Source organism: Syngnathoides biaculeatus, chromosome 7 (genome assembly GCF_019802595.1).
Source record: "Syngnathoides biaculeatus isolate LvHL_M chromosome 7, ASM1980259v1, whole genome shotgun sequence".
NCBI classification, from domain to species: Eukaryota; Metazoa; Chordata; class Actinopteri; order Syngnathiformes; family Syngnathidae; genus Syngnathoides; species Syngnathoides biaculeatus.
In genome coordinates, this window is record NC_084646.1 from 31,088,382 (window position 1) to 31,109,483 (window position 21,102).

A 21,102-nucleotide genomic window follows, 5' to 3' on the forward strand; every position below is an offset into this window, starting at 1 on the left:
CCCGGTTACAACAATGGCAAACTTCATTCTGCACGTGGAAACACTGTGGCTTCGTTTGAAAAGAGTTTGAGAGGGTACTACACAAGCCCACCAACAGTCCAGAGCGGTTTAAAAATCTGTGGTGTATTAGGAAGTGCAAAATATGGCAACAGAGACCAAAGAAAGTTGAGCAATTGAAGTATATCACCCAAGAATGGAAAATAATTCCACCTACAAAGCTTCCATTAGTGTCATTTTTTGGAACACGTTGCAGGGATCAAATTAAAAATGAGAGAATATTTGCAAAACAAATAAGTTTATCAGATTAAACATTAAATAGCTTGTCTTTGTCATGCGGGCAATTGAATTTAACTTGAAAAGAATTTGCAAATCATAATACTATATTGTGTTTTCATTGATGTTTTACACCAGTGATTTCAAACCTTTATAGAGCCAAGGCACATATTTTACAATTGAAAAAGCCCATGGCACACCATCAAAAGTAAATGTCAACAAAAATGGATCGATTAATTACTGTATGTACTTTCTACCATCTAATAGAAGATGATTTTTTTGTTCTGTCTGTCATTGTGCGTCACTGGCATAAAAAGATGAATAAAGATACATTATTTCTTGGAATAAATCTTTTTTTTAGCAATGATATAAAATTGGATAACTTCCCACGGCACACCTGAAGAGCGCTCACGACACACTGTTTGGGAATCACTGTTTTACACCATGACCCAAATTCATTGGAATTGGGGTTTGTGCACTGATTTTCCCATGTGTTACTACTATTTTGTACACAGTACATCTTTTAATAGGGCCAGAAATATTTCAAAAATGTGAAAGATAAATGCAACCAAATACAAAGATCCTTTTCACTCAATGCAGCCCACTAAATTATAAGTTTTCTCTTTAAAAATACTTCACCGGGCTTCCGGGCGGCAACAGAACAAAACTACAATTTTCTATTTATTAAAGGACCTCTCAAATGCTGTAATCAATGACACTTATTCCATAGTTCTGGATATGAACGTCTGTATGATATTTTCTCTTCAAACTACTACATTTTCTGTAATTGTAATGTAATTGTCGCCTATATTGGAAGTTTGGATTTTTATTTTTAGAATAATGAGTAAAAATATAGATAATATTGCATTGTAGGACCTTCCTTTTGTTAAAATCAATGATTGTAATGCCTCGTTACAGTGGCATAGCCATTACAAGCTTGAGCAAAGCAGTGTTTTTTTTTTTTTTTTTTTTTTAACCTTAAAAGTTGTCATTTTGTGGGGTGGGGAGGATTTCTCCAAACAACGTCGATATAAAAATTTGTAGTGAATGCTGCCACTTTACAGTACAGTAGATTCATTTGCCCACACTGCCAATGCAACAATTTTGGTCGCCAATTCTGCCACTCATGTCACACCAGGACATGGGGGCGTATTAACTTTGGCGATGAAAAATTGGTGTTCCTCGGGATATTAGTTATGTACTGATTGCTCAAAAATGGATTGATATACTGTATTTGAAAATGACAACCAGTTTCTTTTTTGCAAAAAAAAATACATAAAGATTACTTGTTTGTGAAATATGGACAATCTGGATGCAATAGGTTCTTTAATTAAAAGCTCTCATTTTGGTTGAAATTGGGTCATTATCTTGGCCACTGACAACTACTCTATTTAAAAGCCCTCAAAAGTCCGGAGTTGCTTTTCACAAGTGTTTAGTGCCATTCTCCATCTGCTCTGTGAAGCTCTGATATGTTAAGGTGACTAATTGCTCTCTCTTTTAGACAGTGAATGATTTCTATTAATTGTAATATGAATAGTTAAGAATAATTTTACTACAGTAACAGATACACATGGCTGAGGGAATGCAGACAGCAGAACTGGTTTGCTTTCAGTTCCTTTCATTTAACCCACCAAGGAACAAAAATATGGATTGTTGTGAGGTATACGTGACTGTTAAAATTTCTGTATGTGACAGTCATAAATCACAGAGCCAAGTTCCTGCCTGTGGCAGCATGAAGGGGAGTGTGCTGCACTTACTTGCTTTCACCATTTAGGTATACTGCTATAGCATCTCTCAAAGCACAAAGTTCAAGGCGAGCCTGAAAATGGAGGTCAAAGGTGCAGATGTTACACACTGGACGACAAAGCCATCCAAAACCAGACTATCAATTGTTTGCAGCTTGCCGTGAAACATGGCATTACTAGAAGTGGGTGAAATCCCCAACAATACTGTGCGTGGACTTATGAGTTAGAGACTTACTATGAGTTGGATAGAGTCAGTGTGGCATGGAAATACCTGCAGGGCACCATTTTTGCTGAAGGATGATACGCACTGCATAAGACGACACATCTCGTCAGCAACTGCTGCAAGAATTTTTGACAAGACACAAGGAACCAAGTCCTTGGAGATGGTAAAGACCTGGCAGGCAAAGTTGTTGATGGAAGTGTAAAAAAGGAGGTCAAAAGATCATGTTAATGCAAGGCAGTAGCCCAAAAAGCTTGAACGGTTGTTGTACCTCAGCGTGAACTGTGATGATATTGACCAGGGCTTCCTTTAAGTAGCTCCTCACCCCTGAAAAAAAGAACATCCTGTATATCCTCAATCCGAAATCATACATGCAAATATAGCAAAGCAAAGCAAATTTATTGATATTGCCCATTTTATACACAAGATAACTCAATATACTTGACATAATGAGAAACTTTTTTAAAAAAAGAACAGCTTATAAACATTTAAAACAAAGACAAAAAAAATTAAAGTACAATTAAAAGAAGAACAAGAACAATAAATACGAAAACTGGAGATGCTCTAAAAAGCATTATAAAAAAGCAGTTTTCAAACATTCACACTTGAGGCCAACATCACTTCTGTAGGCAATTTATTCACTTGTATACAGTGTAATTAGCTAGATGGTGCTTCACCAAATTTAGTTCGGACTCTGTGCTCCACTATTTGACCTGAGTCTGTCGATCTCAGAGAACTCCTGGGTTTATATTCCATTTTCATGCATGAATGGCATTTTTAAGTTAAGACCACATCATTTCACTTGTATTCATGTCTGGACTTTGACAACACCACTTCTTTTCCTTTCGACTTGTCCCATTAGGGGTCGTCACAACATGTCATCTTTTTCCATGTAAGCCTATCGCCTGTATCTTCCTCTCTAACAGTCACTGCCCTCATGTCTTCCCTCACAAAATCCATCAATCTTCTCTTTGGTCTTCCTCTCACTCTTTTGCCTGGCAGCTCCATCCTCAGCACCCTTCTATCAATATACACACTCTCTGGAATCTTTTCAACAAAAAATCCAACTTTGGCTGTCCATCTAATGATTGTATTTCTAATCCAATTCAACCTACTCACTGCTCGCGAGAACCTCAACATCTTCATTTCTGCCACTTCCAACTCTGCTTCCTGTTGTTTCTTCAGTGACACAGTCTCTAATCCATACATCATGGCCGGCCTCACCATTGTTTTATAAACTTTGCCCTTCATCCTAGCAGAGACTCTTCTGTCACATAACACACCAGACACCTTCCTCCAGCTGTTCAGACCTGCTTGGACACGTTTCTTCACTTTTTTACCACACTCACCATTGCTTTGGATTGTTGACCCCAAGTATATGAAGTCATCCACCCTTGCTATCTCTTCTCCCTGTAGCCTCACTCTTCCCCCCTCTACCATTCTCATTCATGGACATATATTCTGTTTTACTTACTACACTAATCTTCATTACTCTTCTTTCCAGTACATGCCTCCATCTTTCTGATTGACCCCTCCGTGGATATTGCGCAATCCACGTCACTGACCAATCAGAGGCCAGAGATCTGCGTAAACCAAAGCCCGTTTTTGCTCCCGCCATTTTCTCAGACAACATTGCATGGTCCAGTATAGGTTTAGTTAGCGTTTTATCGCGTATTTGGGTTATTTAACAAAAAATATGGTTAAGAGGTGTAGTCACGGACTTTGTAATAGTGACGACAGGTATCCTGAAAGCCTAGTTGGTGGAGTTCGATTTGCACCCTTTCCAAAACCGAAGACCCAGTACGCAAAATGCCTTCGATGGATGAAACTTTGTGGAAGACCGATCATCAACTAAATCCATCTAATATCAACCGGAACAGATATGTTTGCACGAAGGTATGCCCTATATTTGATTTTCAATACATGTCTCGTATAAATAAATTCGAATTTCTTAGCATAACACCGCTACGTGTGAACGATTGACACACTTATTCTTTGTTGAGCGATATTTAGCGATGATCGGACTGCACAAACGTATTGCTTTTTTGCTGGCTCGCGGCCGAAGCCTAACCAGACTGTGTTTTCACAAAGATATGCCCTAAATTTTATTTTTAATACACGTCTCGTATAATTGAATGAGACGTTCTACGCTAGCATAACACCGCTACGTGTGAATGATTGACACACTTATTCTTTGTTGAGCGATATTTAGCGATGATCGGACTGCACAAACGTATCGATTTCTTGCTGGCTCGCGGCCGAAGCTTAACCAGACTGTGTTTGCACGAAAATATGCCCTAAATTTGATTTTTAATACACGTCTCGTATAAATGAATGAGACGTTCTCCGCTAGCATAACATTGCTACGTGTGAATGATTGAATGAAATCAGAAGCATGGCGTCTCTCTCAGTTAAGAATGTATTGTATTTAGAATCTATAATATATCGTTGATTTGAATGAAATCAGAAGCATGGAGTCTGTCTCAGTTCAGAATGTAATGTATTGTATTTGCCATTTTTACCGTTTGTGTTACATCAGCGCACGTGGCGTGACGTCACATCAGGAGGCGTGGTTAAGTGCCCTGTACGGAGGGGTCAATTGTTCCTCCACCTGCTCCCTGCTTTCAGAGCAAATCACGATATCATCTGCAAACATCATGATCCTAGGGAATAAATCTATTTCAGAAATATACGGTGAAGAGTATAATTTGATCAATCACATCAGGTTGTCCAAGTCCTGAATTAGCAAGCAACCTCAGACCATCATACTACCACCATCTTTTTTGACTGTTGGTATAACGTTCATACATTTTTCGTATTGCTCAACATCATTAGGGTGGTGGGCATGCTGCAGCCTATCCCTGCTGACTCTGGGTGAGAGATGAGGTACACTCTGAATTAGTCACCAGCCATTCAAATGGCACATATAAACAACCATTCAGAGTCACATCCACACCCACAGGAAATTAAGAATAGTTTTCCTGTTGTACTATTGAACACCAAAGTGCCTTTTTGCAAACCAAGAAACGAGCAGCAATGTTTTTAGAGAGCAACAGCTTCTTCAATGAACCTCATTTTTGTGTAAATGTTGTACAAGTTATCATCAGAATTGTTGGCATGTGCCAGTGATTTCTCCAAGTCTTCAACTGACATTCTAAGGTGCACCCCCCCAAACATTCTGTGCAGCGCTCTTGGAGTCATCTTTAAACGACGGCCACTTCTTGGAAGAGAAGCAACGGTGCTGAACGTTATCCGTTGAGAGACAATTTGTCTTACCAATTTAATAACTAAGTTGTCTAACTGATGATCATGACATTTAGAAAGTTTTGTAACATTTTCTAGTTTTACAAGAATTCTTATTTTTTTGAGAGCTCTTTTGAGGCAGAAATGGTACACATCAGGCAATGTTTGTTGACAAGAGACAATTCTTAACTAGTATGTTTTGTAGTAGTCAGCCCTGCTTTCAGCCACACCTAGAATCCTGCCTCACTGGTTGGATTCCAGATTGGCCCATATTTGACTGATTAGCTCTTGGAGAATCAATGGCCTAGAGGTTCACTTACTTTTCTATTCCTGTCCTATGAATGTTTACGTTAATTATAAAAATCTAAAAGCATAATTGTTTGTGTGGTATTAGTTTAAGCACTGTTTATTCTTGCAACATTTTATGACTAATTTATGCAGACAAAGAAATTCTGAAGCACTCTCAGTTTTCCACTGTATTAAGCCTGGCTTTGTTGAAATACATAGAACCAATAAAACATGATTCCCACACTCATGTGAAACAAGTGAAAGTATCATATCCTAGAACTGTGGTCTGGTATTCCAAAATGTTCCTCTTTCACAACCAGCCTGTACATACAAGACGGAATAAACCACAACAAAGTCCAACTTCACTATCATTATTCACAATGCTGTCCTTTGAAAATGATCTCTTCCACACAGACATTTTCTTACAAATTGTGCTAACATAAACCACAAACAGTTCCCTCCAAAAGTATTTGAAGAGCAAGGTGGATTCTTCTGATTTTAAATAATAAAAAAAAAATGGGAGTTCAGACGTTTTGTCTATCTTTTGATCTGAAAGCCAAATGTCTTGAGTATACAACAAAAAGAGAGGAATTACCAATATCTTGGTAAGCATTGCAGTGTGCGTGCACAAACAAACACACTCACACAAATGGTGGTTTGGCTTTTTAGAAGACCAAATCAATGATCTCAGTGCTTCTTACAGTAAACCTTTAGGAGCTGTACTTTACACATGACACAATCAAGACAATGAATGTCACCAAGTTTCCTCCTACAGCTCTGCAATAGCCTTTGCTTTTTATACCAACTGGGTCACTAACTAGAGTTTTGGGGGAATTCCTGTGCAGTGCTCGACAAGCACATGATTCCAAACCAGTGGATTTAATGAGTTTGTCCGTGCGGTGGATCTCAACAGTAGAAGTACCTGTAGGAGTTGGACAGTCTCTCCAATCGAAATATCCAGCGTAGATACCAGGCTCCAGGGAGCCTGCGATTGGGTCAGCTCTCCTTTCAATGTATGTATCAAATAATTTTTCCTCCAGTTCCCGAACAGCGAGCATGCTCACCTGGCAGGGGAAAATCTAGACGTCAACATACTTGCAATGACAATGTCACAAGTGACAATTGATCATTGAACAAAAGTGTTAAATAGCATCAATGATGAAAATTAGAGCTTTAAGCAGTTTTTATTTTTTCAAGCTTACAGAAGTAAGCCTCCCCTCAAAGGACCCCTATTCCACCGCACACTATACATCATGGAACCACTGTAAATACACTAATAAATCACATTATTCTCCTATGGCATGAAAAGTCTTTCAATTACAAATTAATTGTAAACATTTACATAGAATTCAACAATGGTAAACTTTTAAAAAGACAAACAAAAAACACAAAGTACGAACCAAACTCATTCCATCTATACATTTTCTGTAACGCTTATCCTCATTAGGGTCGTTGGTGAGCTGGAGCCTCTCCCAGGTATCTTCAGCTGAGAGGCAGGGTACACCCTGAACTGGTCACCAGCTAATTGCTTGTTTGACTGCTTGTTTGTTACTGCTAAGTGGGCTATCTCATTGCTTGCACCATACTGCCCCTCAGAGGTCAAGATGTACACAGTATAAACAGCGAGCCCAACAAGGCACAGACGGAGACTGTTGCTGTGACAGGAAAAAATAATGGAATTGGACTTTATTTTGCACTTTAAAAGTATAATTTGTATTTATTACCAATCAAATTCTAAAGAAGTTGTGAGATTGTGTTAAAGAAAAAAGAATAAAATGATTTGCAGCTCTTTTGCAACCCATAGTTAATTGAATACACTTCAAAGACAAGATATCTAATGTTCAAAGTAATAAACTTGATTGTTTTAAACAATCATTAACGTGGAATTTTATGGCTGCAATGCTTTGCCAAAAGGCTGGGACAGGGTCATGTTTACCAATGTGTTACATCACTTTTTAACAACATTCAAGAAATGTTTGGTAGCTGAAGACACTAATTGCTGAAGCTTTGAAGGTGTAATTCTTTTCCATTCTTGCTATTTTAAAGAATTGACTAATAATGTCTTAGAGGTGAAATTAGTATCAGATAGTGTGATGAGGCTGAAACTTGAAATTTAGGGTGCTATGTATAATGTGATTAGCGACTGAACCCCACAGGTAGGATGTGACCTAGAGTTGACAGAGAAATTCTGGAAGGAACTACATGGAGTAGTTCTGAGCATCCCAGACATAGAGAGATTTGTGATTGGTGCAGATTGTAATGGACATGTTGGTGAAGGAAACGGGACAATGAAAAAGTGATGGGTAAGTACGGCATCCAGGAAATGAACTTTGAGGGACAGATGGTGGTGGACTTTTCAAAAAAAGATGAAAATGTCAGGAGTGAGCACTTTTTTCCAGAAGAGCCAGGAACATAGTGATGACACAAGCAGAGGTAGAAGCATACAGGTGGATTACATTTTGTGCAGACGATGTAATCTGAAGGAGATTACTGACTGTAAGGTAGTGGTAGGGGAGAGTGTAGCTCGACAGCATAGGATGGTGGTGTGTAGTATGACTGTGGTGGTGGGTAGGAAGATTAAGAAGACAAAGGGAGAGCAGAGAACCATGTGGTGGAACCTGAGAAAGGAAGAATATTGTGCGGCCTTTCAGAAAGATGTGAGACAGGCTCTGGATGGTAAGGAGGAGCTCCCAGAAGACTGGACTACTTTAGCCAAAGTGATCAGAGAGATAGGCAGGTGTATCTTCTAGTAGGAAAGGAGAGAAGGTGACTTGGTGGTGGAACTCCAAAATACAGGAAGTTATACAAGGAAAGAGGCTAGCAAAGAAGAAGTGGGACACTGAGAGGACTGAAGACAGGTGAAAGGAATATATTGAGATGTGACTTGGGGCAAAGGTAGAGGTGGTGAAGGCTAAACAAGAGGCATATGACGACACCAGGTTAGACATGAAAGAAGGAGAAAAGGATCTCTAAGAGTTGGCCAGACAGAGGGATAGAGATGGAAAGGATGTGAAGCAATTAAGGGTGATTCAGGATATATATGGAAATGTGTTGACTGGTGCCAGTAGTGTGTTAAATAGATGGAAAGAATACTTTGAGAACTTGATGAATGAAGAAAATGAGAGAAGAGTAGTAGGGGCAAATGTGATGGACGAGGAAGTGGCAATTATTAGTAAGGTGGAAGTTAGAAAGGCAAAAAAAGAGGATGAAAAATGGAAAAGTAGTTGGTCCTGATGAAATACCTGTGGAGGTATGGAAGCAACTTGAAGAGGAATGTGAGAAGCAAATTCGTGTTTAAACCAAACAAGTTGAATGGAATTCAGATAGCTTTGCTGGCGCTTTAGCAATTGTGAGAAATGGAATGCCATTCACAGATGGGGAGTATGCAAAAGCATTCGTACTTGATGTTGCCAATAAACATTTTGAGAATTTCGCATAAAGACAAGATAACCAAACGAATAAAAGAAAAGTCACAAACAAACACATGATGTCTTTTAGTGGAGTACTGAATGCCCGTGGCGCACTGTTGTGACGTCACTTCGGGCGCGCCGCTGTTGCATCACTTCCATTTCGACAGTGTGGGGCCCCCTCCTCGACAAGAGTATCTTTTGCTTGTGAGGAGAACGCAGGATGTGGCTCTCTCACCATATCCAGCCTGTTTTGGTCAAATTGCCACAAATCCTCTTTTATTTCCTTAGAGCGGTCCGAAACGTAACAATCACAGGAAATGTGATAAATAAAGCAACAGTGAGTTGATAGACAAGCAACCGTAAGCAAACAAAGCAAACGCGAGTCATAGCAAGCATATCAAGCATAGCAAAAGAGCATTAAAAGCAAATCAAGAGCGCAAATATGAGATAACTTTATGTACAATTAATCCATTTAATCCAAGACCCTGTACAAAGACAGTTTTCAAACCAATATTTGCTTGCTGAAAAGCCTCATCCTCGAGGCATTGAATGCATTACTGGAGCTTCAGATTGATGTTTACAAAATCATTCTTTATGTGTCGTGCCGCCGATTTGTTCACATCATAATGGTGCCACAAAAGCGTAACTTCTCCGGTCTTTGATCATATCCAAAAGTTTCACTTTTCTGCCGATCCATTAGCTCCCTCATCTCCTCTTCCTCATTCTTACCAGGCCATTTTTTTTTTGCAATCTGCTGTCCACAAAACAAAAGCGGCTTCATTTTCAAGAATTCCTCAAATTTTACATGTTGAGTGGAGCTTCGATGATGCAGCCAATCAGCTCCAAAAAGCAAATCTGGCTTTTTTTTATGTGAAAGTACATTTTTAGAGTGAAAGAACTGACCTGTGTGATTTTCTCAGTGCCCATCAATCCATGCTTCTCAAAATGATCAGATAGATTAAGAAAAGTGTCTCTCTCCAGGTAATGGCAGTTACTGAGGATTATAAGCAAGCGTTGTTCCTAAAAAGACAGAAACATAGTGTACATAATAGATGTGACGTGGCAACACTCATTTCATTACATCTGTTGGTAAGGCCCTGCAAAATGCCAACATGGTTCAGAAACTTGGAACTTTACCTGATTTGTTTAAATATATCAAAAGTTTTTTATTTTTCATCAATAACTCTTTCTGACAAGCACATAAAATGTGATAGAGTATACGATATGAGACATCACAACTTCGTGAACTGAAAATGGAAGAAAATGGGGGTCCCCTGATGATCTCAGGTGCATATGGGGCTAAATTTGCAGTGTTTACGTTGCAATTCATGTCACCATCACAAAGATCACATTTCGACTTAGCTCTTGATTCTTTCATATACTGTATGTGTTTCCATACAACTTTTTACTCAAAGCCAGCGAGGATGGGCTCCATTTTACACACGACTAAGGAGGACAAGTGACAGAAAATGGATGGATTTTTCCACTGAAGCAATTTGGTGCAGGTGTGTGTTTGCAAGTGAAAAACAACTATGGGTCGTTTTTGGTGCTTTTTCTTTTCTCTTCTACGCAAGAATATTCTGATAAACAGACATGGCACCTTTGATTAAGTTTCAAAACTGAAACCACGGTGTAACGCTGTGGGGCCTGCTGGCAGGCCCCTGGTATTTCGGGTGGGCAATCACATCGTGGTGGAAATAAGTAAATAAAAGCAACCTGTTTTGATTCAAGATTTTTACTACTTTTCAAGTCGGCACCTAAATGACAACATGTTGAATGGCTAAATCTACTACAACAGTAAGTAATTCTATACAGTACTTTATGGAATATGAACACATGTTCATCACATGCTGTTAAATTTGTATTTGCATTTTTGGGCAAATGGTTACAAAATTGCAAGCTGACGTGAAATGGGAAATGTTGCACTGTGATTTCATTTTTTTGTTCCCAACTGAAAGAAATTGGGTAGGATGATTGTGTTTGAAATGGATTTTGTCACATTGAGGTTTTAAGGCGTCCTTTTTGCAACTTCATACAAATTTGAGTTATTTTATTTGTTTGAGCAGGATCGCTGCATTCATCAGGCTTCAATCAAAAATGTTCCGACATAATCGTGGTGACATTAGGCTTTGTAACTAATTCCATTAATGTCACCCAATTTTCTGTGACTGCTCACCGGCTCACTTAACTTCGTGGACGTGAACGGCCCATATTTCAAAAGCACACTCACTCGTGCAATTACGTATATGCTTCATATCACGTAAGTTTTTTTTCTTTTTCCCAAATTGGCACCTGGGCACCCAGTATGTACTCTTTTTTTGCTTTTGCCAGGATTGCACAATCAGACGTAGGGTCACTGCCCTTCACTATCTCTGCTTGGTTTAGAGACCATAATGGGTTTTATGTGCACTTTCACCATTGGGTAAGTTTTTTTTTTTTTGTAATGAATGAGCATATGTACGCACCCTCTTTTTGTTTTTTGCCACAATCATCCGCTCGAAGTACCGGGACTGCACTGCGGCACAATGAGAGGTATGGCTAAATGCCCCCTGCCCCGCACACCACCCGTACTTAGGGTGGTTGACAATGGTCTACAATCTCTGAGCCAATCGGGATACAGAACACAATGCGGGGTTTCCCTTAGTGAATCAGGGTACAGAACACTAAACGCTTTTATACACAGACAAAAAAACCTGCTAGATTGTAAAAAAATACACACAAACACAAAAATAAATCCGTGTAATAGTGAGGCTGAATAAAGTGAACCGGATTGTAGCAAGGGAACGCTGTAATTTAATCATCTCATTATCACCATTTTTCAACTATTTTAGTGTGGAAATAGAAATGCATCCATCAATTTTTTGTACAGCTTATGCTCACTAGGGTCACAAGCTCTACGTCCCAAAAAAACCATACTGATTCCTCCCTGGAGAGAAGTTAATTTGTCACAGCTAGGTAACCTGTAAAAGGAAGTCTGTAAAGATACATGAAACATGAAAGTAGGTAAATTAAGGAATTATGACAATAACAATAGCAAGTACCTATTATAATGTGGGAAGAGTTAAAAATATATATTTTACTGAGATAATAGTGCAGAGGAGTAAAATTACTGACCAATATTTTGACTTAAATTGTGAGATGCATTTGTCAAGTTCTAATACACAGAAAAAAACAACACTATTCTGTCCTGAAAAACATCAATAAATCCATCCATCTTCAATAAAGCTTGAGTCTAAAATGAACTCAGTTGTGAAAGAATGTGTGTAGGCCTGCGAGGACCATTTTTCATCACATGGAGTTCCTAAAGACTGGCTTCGCTCTGCAACATTGCATGAACATCGGGTCAGACAATGGTGGTGTGGTGGAGCCACTTTTTAAGAATGAGGACCAGAGAGTGTATTCCAAGGCTGCGAAGTAATGATAACCAACATCCATGGAATGGTGCGTGGTTCCATGAGTGATTCATCACACGGCTGTCTAACTCGTTTGGCTCACTGTTTGATCCAATTGCTGGTTCACCACAGTCTATTTATTGAGCCATGTCTATTTTATTTATCAAAGATAGGCCTAGAAGTGTGATTGCATGTTCTCTATGTGCCTGCATGGTTTTCTCTGGGCACTCCGGTTCCCTCCCACATCCCAAAAACATGAAACATTAATTGGACACTCTAAATTGCCCCTAGGTTTGATTGGAATCGAGAGAAACAGCCGCACATTTTCTCTCAATGTGCCCTGCGATTGGCTGGATACCAGTTCAGGGTGTACCCTGCCTCATGCCCGTTGACAGCTGGGATAGGCTCCAGACCTCCCGTGACCCTCGTGAGGATAAGCGGCTCAGAAAATGGATGGATGGATGGATTACAGTAATTAGGGTGTAGTAGGGTGTAAGATTTTTATTTTATGAGATGTTAGTTTTCCAATAAAAATAGGCAAAAAAAAAAAAAATAAATCAGTTGGATTGACACAGTCCACTATAAAATAACAGGCCAAAGGACTTAAAAATATTTTTATTTTTTTATTTTCTAAACTATTAAATATTTTCTTCTTTAGGTCTTGCCACATTATTCTTACACTCAAAAATGAATTGCTCAAAGTTCTTCACACTAAGATTATATAAAAAAATAATTTATAGTAGATTAATCTTTAATGAGTGGCTTCCCGCTCGTTGACCTCTCTGAAACAGTCATATTTGGGCTGGGAAAACCCCATCTGCACTTGCCCTATAACCCCTTACCAGAAACACAATACACACCAAGCGTCTCCAGCCCTGAACATCTTTGACGGCTTACAAGAAAGGAGGATGTATTTGCTTCTTGTCCAAAGTCAGAAATAGGTTGACAACATTTTGTGGTGTAGGTGATTCAGATATGGGTTGACTTCTGCTGGTAGTTATCGTGGGACTTTAGTATTGATATTTAGAGTTTCAAAGAATAATAATTACGAAATAAAAAACTGTATGCTTACAGATGTTGGGCTCCAGCACTCCTGCATGTTGTGAAATCGATCCGGAGAGGACAGATCCATGGAAATGCTACAATAAACACAGTGTATGCTTAATATGTTAACACATAATCATTCAGGTCCACTGCAATTACTGCTACATTGTCAGAGCACAAAATGTTTTCCAGTACTTACTGAGATGTAGTCACATCTCCATCTCTGTTTGTGCTTAGTTGTTCCAGGCAGTTGATAAAAACCTAACATGGACATTCTGGTCAGACATGTTAAGAACAACCTTGTGGTACAAAAGTGCAACTGCAAATAGCATGCAGGAAGAGAATCCACAAATCCATCTGAGTACACATCTACTCTTTTATTTCCCCATTGTGACTTGTGGCCACCGGGATATTTTAGCAAAAGATTGGAGACAGGCAGCATTTCGCAATCGACACAAAGCCGAATAATGCCGATGTGCAATTGGTTTTCTGGCCACAACTTACAACCAGTTGTCATACTGACATAATCAACAAGCCAAAATTAAATGAGGCTCACCCACTTGAAAAGCTGGAGCCTTAGATTGCATCCACCTTTCAAGTAAGGCACCATCAAACAAATTCAGCTCCATGTATGGGAAATGATTTAATTCACTCAATGCACAAATCTGTGATCCACATCGCTAGGAGGAACGCACAATTCATTCCTTCATCAACCGTTCCATGGATGCTTGCCAGCCTCCATTGAAGAAGAAGAAGAAGAATCAACTTTCTTGACATGAACATGCATGCATGCACACGACATTTGTTCTCTGCATTTTACCCATCAAAGTGAAGACATACAGAAGCGGTTAAATTTTCCCATCATCCCACCAATTTTTTCCTCACTCCCATCACAGTACTTTTCTGCCTTGTTTCTGTAGCCCCCAAAAATTAACCCAACCCAACCTAACCCACGGGGCTCTTTGCCTCCTTTCGTGCGGGTCTATTGAAGGTACGAAAGCATATCGAAGTTCTGTTTACAGTGAAAAAATAAGTATTTGAACACCCGGCAATATTGCAAGTTCTCCTACTTAGAAATTATGGAGAGGTCTGAAATTTTCATCGTAGGTGCATGCTTTCCTTTTTAGATTATTTCTCTCAGAGTGGACAATGATCTGCCACAAAATTGAGAAGAAAATGATGAAATAGAAGGTTCCCTCACTACGTCGCGCTTCACTTTATACAGGTTCACTACTTTGTGGGTTGTAATTAATTAAAAAAACGTGAAAAATGCAACCAGATTGCCAGATTGCTAAAGACATGTTGATACAAGTCACGTGATTGGTTTCTGGCGCGACATCGGCCAATGAGAGCACGAGGGGCTTTGTTCTGCGAGCTGAATGGTTGCACATCATCAAAGCCTCACCCATCCTGTTTACCAGCTCGCATTTGTACTGTATCGTAGAGTTGTGTTCGTGATAACTTTTTTTTTTTAAAAGCGATAATATTTTTTTACTTATATAGTTACAATACCACCTCAGCGTTGTGCCCCAGCGAAAGCCTCCTCCGTGGCACCCAAAAAGTGGTAACTCCGCAGGCACTTTTATCCTTTTAGGGATCCAGCGGGAGGAATGGGTTCCTAGGGAGCAATCAACCACTTTGTGGAGCAAATGCCATGGGCACTGTGGTACCGATTGGAATGTCCTCCAGTGCTCCGGACAGGGCACTTCTCTCCTTGTTGGCCCTCGTGTCTCTTTATGGTGCAGCTTGTCATTTAGGTGGAGGAAGAGATCCCTAACCTCATCAGTGAGGAATGGCGGCAGCAAGTTTTTAAAATGGATAAATCAGCCCTTTTTTGGAAGAGGGCACCTAGGTGTACTTCTACAATGACCGTGTTTATGATAAATGTGGCAATGCTGCAGGTGAGAGAACTTAAAGCCTCTATGACTCTCTCCTCAGCCGTGAGTGCATGCGTGCGTGTGTGTGAGAGACGGAGGGAGAGAGAGAAATAGAGAGAGAGACAGAGAGGGAGAGAGAGACAGAGAGAGAGAGAGACAGAGAGAGAGAGAGAGACAGAGAGGGAGAGAGAGAGAGAGAGGGAGAGAGAGAGAGAGAGACAGGACTGTGCAGGCATGTGGAGCCGTGAGAGTGAGAAGGGATAGAAACGCAGCACGAACAGTAGCTAGTGTGTACAATTTACAAGTTTAGCGAGGTCCACCAGGGAGTAGTGTTCAAGAGAAGACATGTTGAAGCTGAGTGCTTAAAGTATCAATTTTTTTTATTATCAAACATTCAACAAAGAACAGACTAATGTATGAGCAATCAATCGTTTAAAGGATCTAATAAAGCCTTCCAAACACCAAACCGGTGCTTTGTACCATTCTTGTTAAAGCCACCAAGCCGTCTCCCCCTGCGTTTCCCGACCACAGACAGGCAACTGTTGCAGAAAAGATTAAGAAATGTTTACTAATTAAAGATTTAAGTAAAGACGTGTAGTGTTGTAATTTTAGTCTAAAATATGTAAAGTATAAATACTGTTTACATATTTGAATCATTCTGGTACCAAGCTACACACACACTTCGCATTTCACATTTTGCGGGGGGTTCTGGTCCCCATTAACCGTTAAAAATGAAGGATTACTGTAAAGTAAAAATTCCCAATTTCTGTAAATTTGTATACAACAATGAGCCTAATGAAATCAAGAGTCAGCATCAAAGCATTTTATATTGGTGGATGGTTATGTGCTCTAATAAATGTAAAAGTAGGCTGTGCTGATAGGTGACATTTTATTGATGCGAATTCAATAATATTGTCAAACACAGGGGTGCCCAGACTTTTTTACCCAAAGATCTACATCTCAAGCATCCAGCCTCTCGCGATCGACGGGGACGGGAGTTGTGACGTGTTTTTTTTTTGTTTTTTAGAATGACCAATGATTAAATAGAATGACCAAGTCACAGAGATCTGCCCGCTACACAAATGTAAAAATATTTATTTTAAAGTATATTGAGGATTAGTTAAGTGTAAATGTCCATTTGTGTGCCTTGCATGACCGCCAATGAGTCAATATCAGACAACATAATTAACTTTAAACATGTTTTATAACTATCTGAGTTCACGTTGATGATCACTAAACGCCATACGAATGAAAATGCACACCTGGGCTGTGTCACTCACATCAGTGGATTCGTCCAACTGCAGTGAGAAACACTCACAATCTCCGATGTCCATTCACACATGGCTTCACAGGACTGTGTAACTATACTCCTTTACAGCTGCAGAGATTTCATTGAAGATAATATTTCCGTCTTACTTTTAAAAGATCGTCTTGGAAGGACTTCTTGTTATTAACATTGATGTCACAAACCCAGAAACGATGTTTCAGTGGCGGCTTTCGCTGTTGAACTCTGACGTGTGAAAAGTGACTGCTGTGCGGCCAGTTGGGATTTTAGTTCGTTCACTTTTCTCACTCTCAGCTTGCTTTTCGGGGGAATGTCGGTGTCGTATTTTCCATAAACAGTTCAAAAATGACGCTTCACGTTTCACTACACTGGCAGATGAGGTAAGCGCACTTCAAAAATGACATTGTGAAAAAGTTGTCCGCCTCCCATTCTGTATGAAAGTGATACGTTTTTATCTTCTTTACTGCAGCATCCATACTCATGTTTGTTAAGATTTCTTAAGCGAGATCTTAAAATAACAGGGTACTCACTGACAGCGTGTTTTCCTGTATTGTCGTTGCTTGCACATGCCCGGTGAGCTAAAGTTAAGAAAAAATACGGCTGATGTCTTTTTTTTTTTCTCGGCATGCTGTCACGATCGACCGAGACTGCCTCATCACGATCGACGCATTGAGGACCCCTTTTCTAACACTAATGACCATACAGTGACAAATTACTATACGATATTACTATAATCCCTCAAATGGAAATTCAATTCAGAGGCTGGTTTTTGGTGCACATCATACAGATAAGCAGATCCACAAATATAGGGATGCAAGTAGTGAGGTTAAGCTTGACGGGATACACAAACAGTGACTACACAAACAGTGACTGCCCCTGAGATGATCTTAGGGGTTTGCTTGAGGACACCTCGTCATTAGTCAGAATGAAGATTAGAATTGCTGCAAAGTGTCCTATTTACAGTGCACATTGATGATGAATGTTTGGTTTGTTGTAGTTTGCTTTAAAAATCAAAAGACCATTTTTTTCTAGAGTGGAAAAAAAATGTACTTACCTTCATGATGTTCACGCATAGGTCTGTGGCTTGGTCTTGAACTTGGTCCAGCTGTAGGACCTGGGGAAACACTGCACATGAATATCACTTGCTCAATTTACATTTGCTACTAAATAATTAGGTTTTGTAATTGCTTTAGTTTACATGAAATATAAGTAACTGTGACAAACTTAATGTCATGTCTCAAGGCATTTTAATCACAGTTTTGCAGGATTAGGCTAAATAATATTGCGTAGTTGAGTATACACCCGGGGTCTCAAGCTCAATTTACCTTGGGGCCACTGGAGGCAGAGACTGGCTGAGGCTGGGCCACATCCTCAGCGCATATGTACATGCACACATTTTAAATTAGAAATTAAAAAAAAAAATCCAAACTCATCAAACGTTTTCTTTTATTTTTAACACAAGATAAAAAGGAAGCTGGTGCAAACATGTTGTGTGCAAAACTACTAATAAAACTCTCCATGGCAACACTACCGTAACTTTCACTCACTGAAAACTGTTTCTCTGCTTATATCAAGCCTGGTCGATGTCACGCCTCACAAGCTCTGCACACAACACGATAAAACTTCAGGGCACCAATAACAAACATTCATAGTAAGGTGGGGGCCATAGAATATCATCTTGGGGGCCGCAAATGGCCCGCGTGTTCGAGACCCCTGCTATAGAAAAATACAAACGCTATGAGTAAACGTCATTAATGATCAGCTTTAAGTCTCGTCTAAAAGCTGTGCGCAGTTAAAGTGTAGCAATAGATCTAGTCTTCACAGTATGGGATGCTCAAAGGAGAAGGTGAAAAATTCAAGGTGTAAACTGTGTATAAGAAGTAGTTTGTCCTCCGAAAGTCACTCTGAAAATAACTCGTAACTCGTAATACAGTAAGCATGAATTATGCAACATTATCACAACCACATATTTCTGTAGCTATGATGACTATCTTACGTTGATCTCTCCTGGTTTGATCTCCAGAGTCTCTCTCAGTGATTTCAACATCTGGACCACACACTGTTCAAACTGAGATGGCTGACCAAATAAGCAAAAGAAGACATTAAAATACAATAACAAATCTTCAAAAATGTGTGCCATAAAACAAAGACATTTGACCTGACAATCAAAGGGTTATTCAGCAAAATACAGAAAAAAAATGCACTTACCTATATAAACTGTCTGTGTATACATACTGTCTTCGCACACACACACACATTATCTATCTATCTATCTATCTATATATATATATATACCTACACATTATATATATATATATATATATATATATATATATATATATATATAGAGAGAGAGAGAGAGAGAGATACACACAAATGTACACAGACAGACAGACAGACAGATAGATAGATATACTGTAAGGAGAATTTTTCAACAATAAAATATCATGAATCTTCACCAGCCTAGTAAGGCCCTCATTATCTACTGCCCAGTCTTCCTTCTCAGCGAGGCTCTTGACATCTGAAAAGGACACAAATGAGCTCAGCATACGTTTTCTTCCAGAGATTGGTCAAGCACAATGCAAAATTCAGATATAATGTATAATGCTGTTAACTCTTTCATTGTCCTTTATAATACGTAAGGTCAGTCCGTTCAGAGAGTCCTACCTGTGTACAGTAACACACATGTTGGTACCCTTTTTCAGTGAATTTGTTTCTGGATATTAAAGAATGGCAAAGTAGTGTTTCAAAACCAAATGTAGTGTGTATTAATGTAGAATTGTGCATTTTGTCATCACAAATCCAACCACTGATTTTCTCTACTGCTCGTCTTCATTAGTGCTGTGGGTGAGCTGGAGTCAATCCTAAATAACATTGAGCAAGAAGAATGGTTGCCAACCCATTGCAAGCCAGTTCTAAAAGAAAAACTAAATCAACTGAATTTTCATGTAAATGGCCTTATGAAGCAGCACGGTAGAAAAACTGGTTAGCACATCTGCCTCACAGTTGAGGACCTGGATACAGATCCAGCCTCGCCAGTGTAGGGTTTACATGTTATCATCCCTGTGCCTGCGTGGATTTTCTCTAGATACTCCGATTTCCTCACACATCCTAAAAACATGCATAGGTGGTTACGTGAAGACTCTAAATTGCCTATAGGTCTGGATCCCATAGGTGTGAATGTCAGTGAAAATGGTTATTGGTTCATATGTGCCCTGTGATCAGCTGGCAATCACTTCAGGGTGTACCCTGCCCCTTGCCAGACGATAGCTGGGATAGGATCCAGCACGCCCATGACCTTACTGAGGATAAGCGATCCAGAAAATAGATGGATGAATGGACGGCCTTATAGCAAAATAATAATATTGGCTGAAAAAAACACAATATAGTAAAAGGGGGGAAAAAAACATCTCAGGCAGTGTTACTGAAGTCACGGGGTAGTTACTGTAAGTAAAAGCCAGTTACGCTTCTAAAAATGACAAGGTTTAACTACAAGTGAAACTGTGCTTTAGCGTCAGGTTGTGAAGGCCAGAGTCTGATGGTCTTGAGAGTAGTGATTTTATTTTATTTTTTTAATGTAAAAATGCATCATGAGCTGTTTGGTATTTGACCTGTTTAATACGACATATTTGGTCCTGGTTCATTTTGGGAGCTTTCATATCTATAGTCCTAAAGCATTATATACTAGCTTGAAGTCATATCACCATTATACCATTCAGAGTGAGGGTAGGCAGTTGGACAGAGTTTGTTTCATTTTCCCACCACAGCCCAATCATGTTAAGTTAGTATAAAACATACAAAAAGTATGGAAGTAAATATGTGCCACCAGGATTTGAATTTAAAATGCCACTGAAAATTTTATGTTGTAAAATTCACATTGTTATTTCAAAGTGTTCACATTTTCAATAGCTGTATTTTAGTTTAATTTTTCACTGTTAACAAATTCGCCATATCAAAAAAAGTCAACCTTCAAAATTCAAACGCAATATTTAAGTCTGAGATTCAACTGGCGACAATTCGCTGTCTGCAATTCAACTGGCTACAATTCGCCGTCTGAAATTCACCGTCTAAATTCAGTGTGAGGAAGGCATGGTTACTTCAGGTCTTCTTAACACTGAACACTGAATTTAGATGGTGAATTCCAAACAGCGAATTGTAGCCAGTTAAATTGCAGACAGAGAATTGTAGCCAGTTGAATCTCAGGAGATTGAAAACATAGCGTTTGAATTGTAAAGGTTGAATTTTTTTTATATGGCGGATTTTTTAACTTTGAAAAGTTAAACTGAAATAGAGCTTTTGAAAATGTGATCACTTTGAAATAATGT

The 21,102-nt window shown here is 39.2% G+C and overlaps 1 protein-coding gene across 2 annotated transcripts in view; it reads right to left on the minus strand.

The window, feature by feature from the left end:
• exoc2 (exocyst complex component 2) overlaps positions 1-21,102 on the minus strand; it is a 138,633-nt gene that overhangs the window by 12,535 nt on the left and 104,996 nt on the right. For both annotated transcript variants that reach the window (XM_061825769.1, XM_061825767.1), the window contains 10 exons: positions 19,237-19,298; positions 18,774-18,854; positions 17,832-17,891; positions 13,815-13,876; positions 13,644-13,710; positions 10,083-10,199; positions 6,692-6,833; positions 2,510-2,565; positions 2,290-2,412; positions 2,031-2,092 (listed from right to left, as the gene is read on the minus strand). In XM_061825769.1, the coding sequence (XP_061681753.1) occupies positions 2,031-2,092; positions 2,290-2,412; positions 2,510-2,565; positions 6,692-6,833; positions 10,083-10,199; positions 13,644-13,710; positions 13,815-13,876; positions 17,832-17,891; positions 18,774-18,854; positions 19,237-19,298 (832 nt within the window). The remainder of the gene's footprint in view (positions 1-2,030; positions 2,093-2,289; positions 2,413-2,509; positions 2,566-6,691; positions 6,834-10,082; positions 10,200-13,643; positions 13,711-13,814; positions 13,877-17,831; positions 17,892-18,773; positions 18,855-19,236; positions 19,299-21,102) is intronic.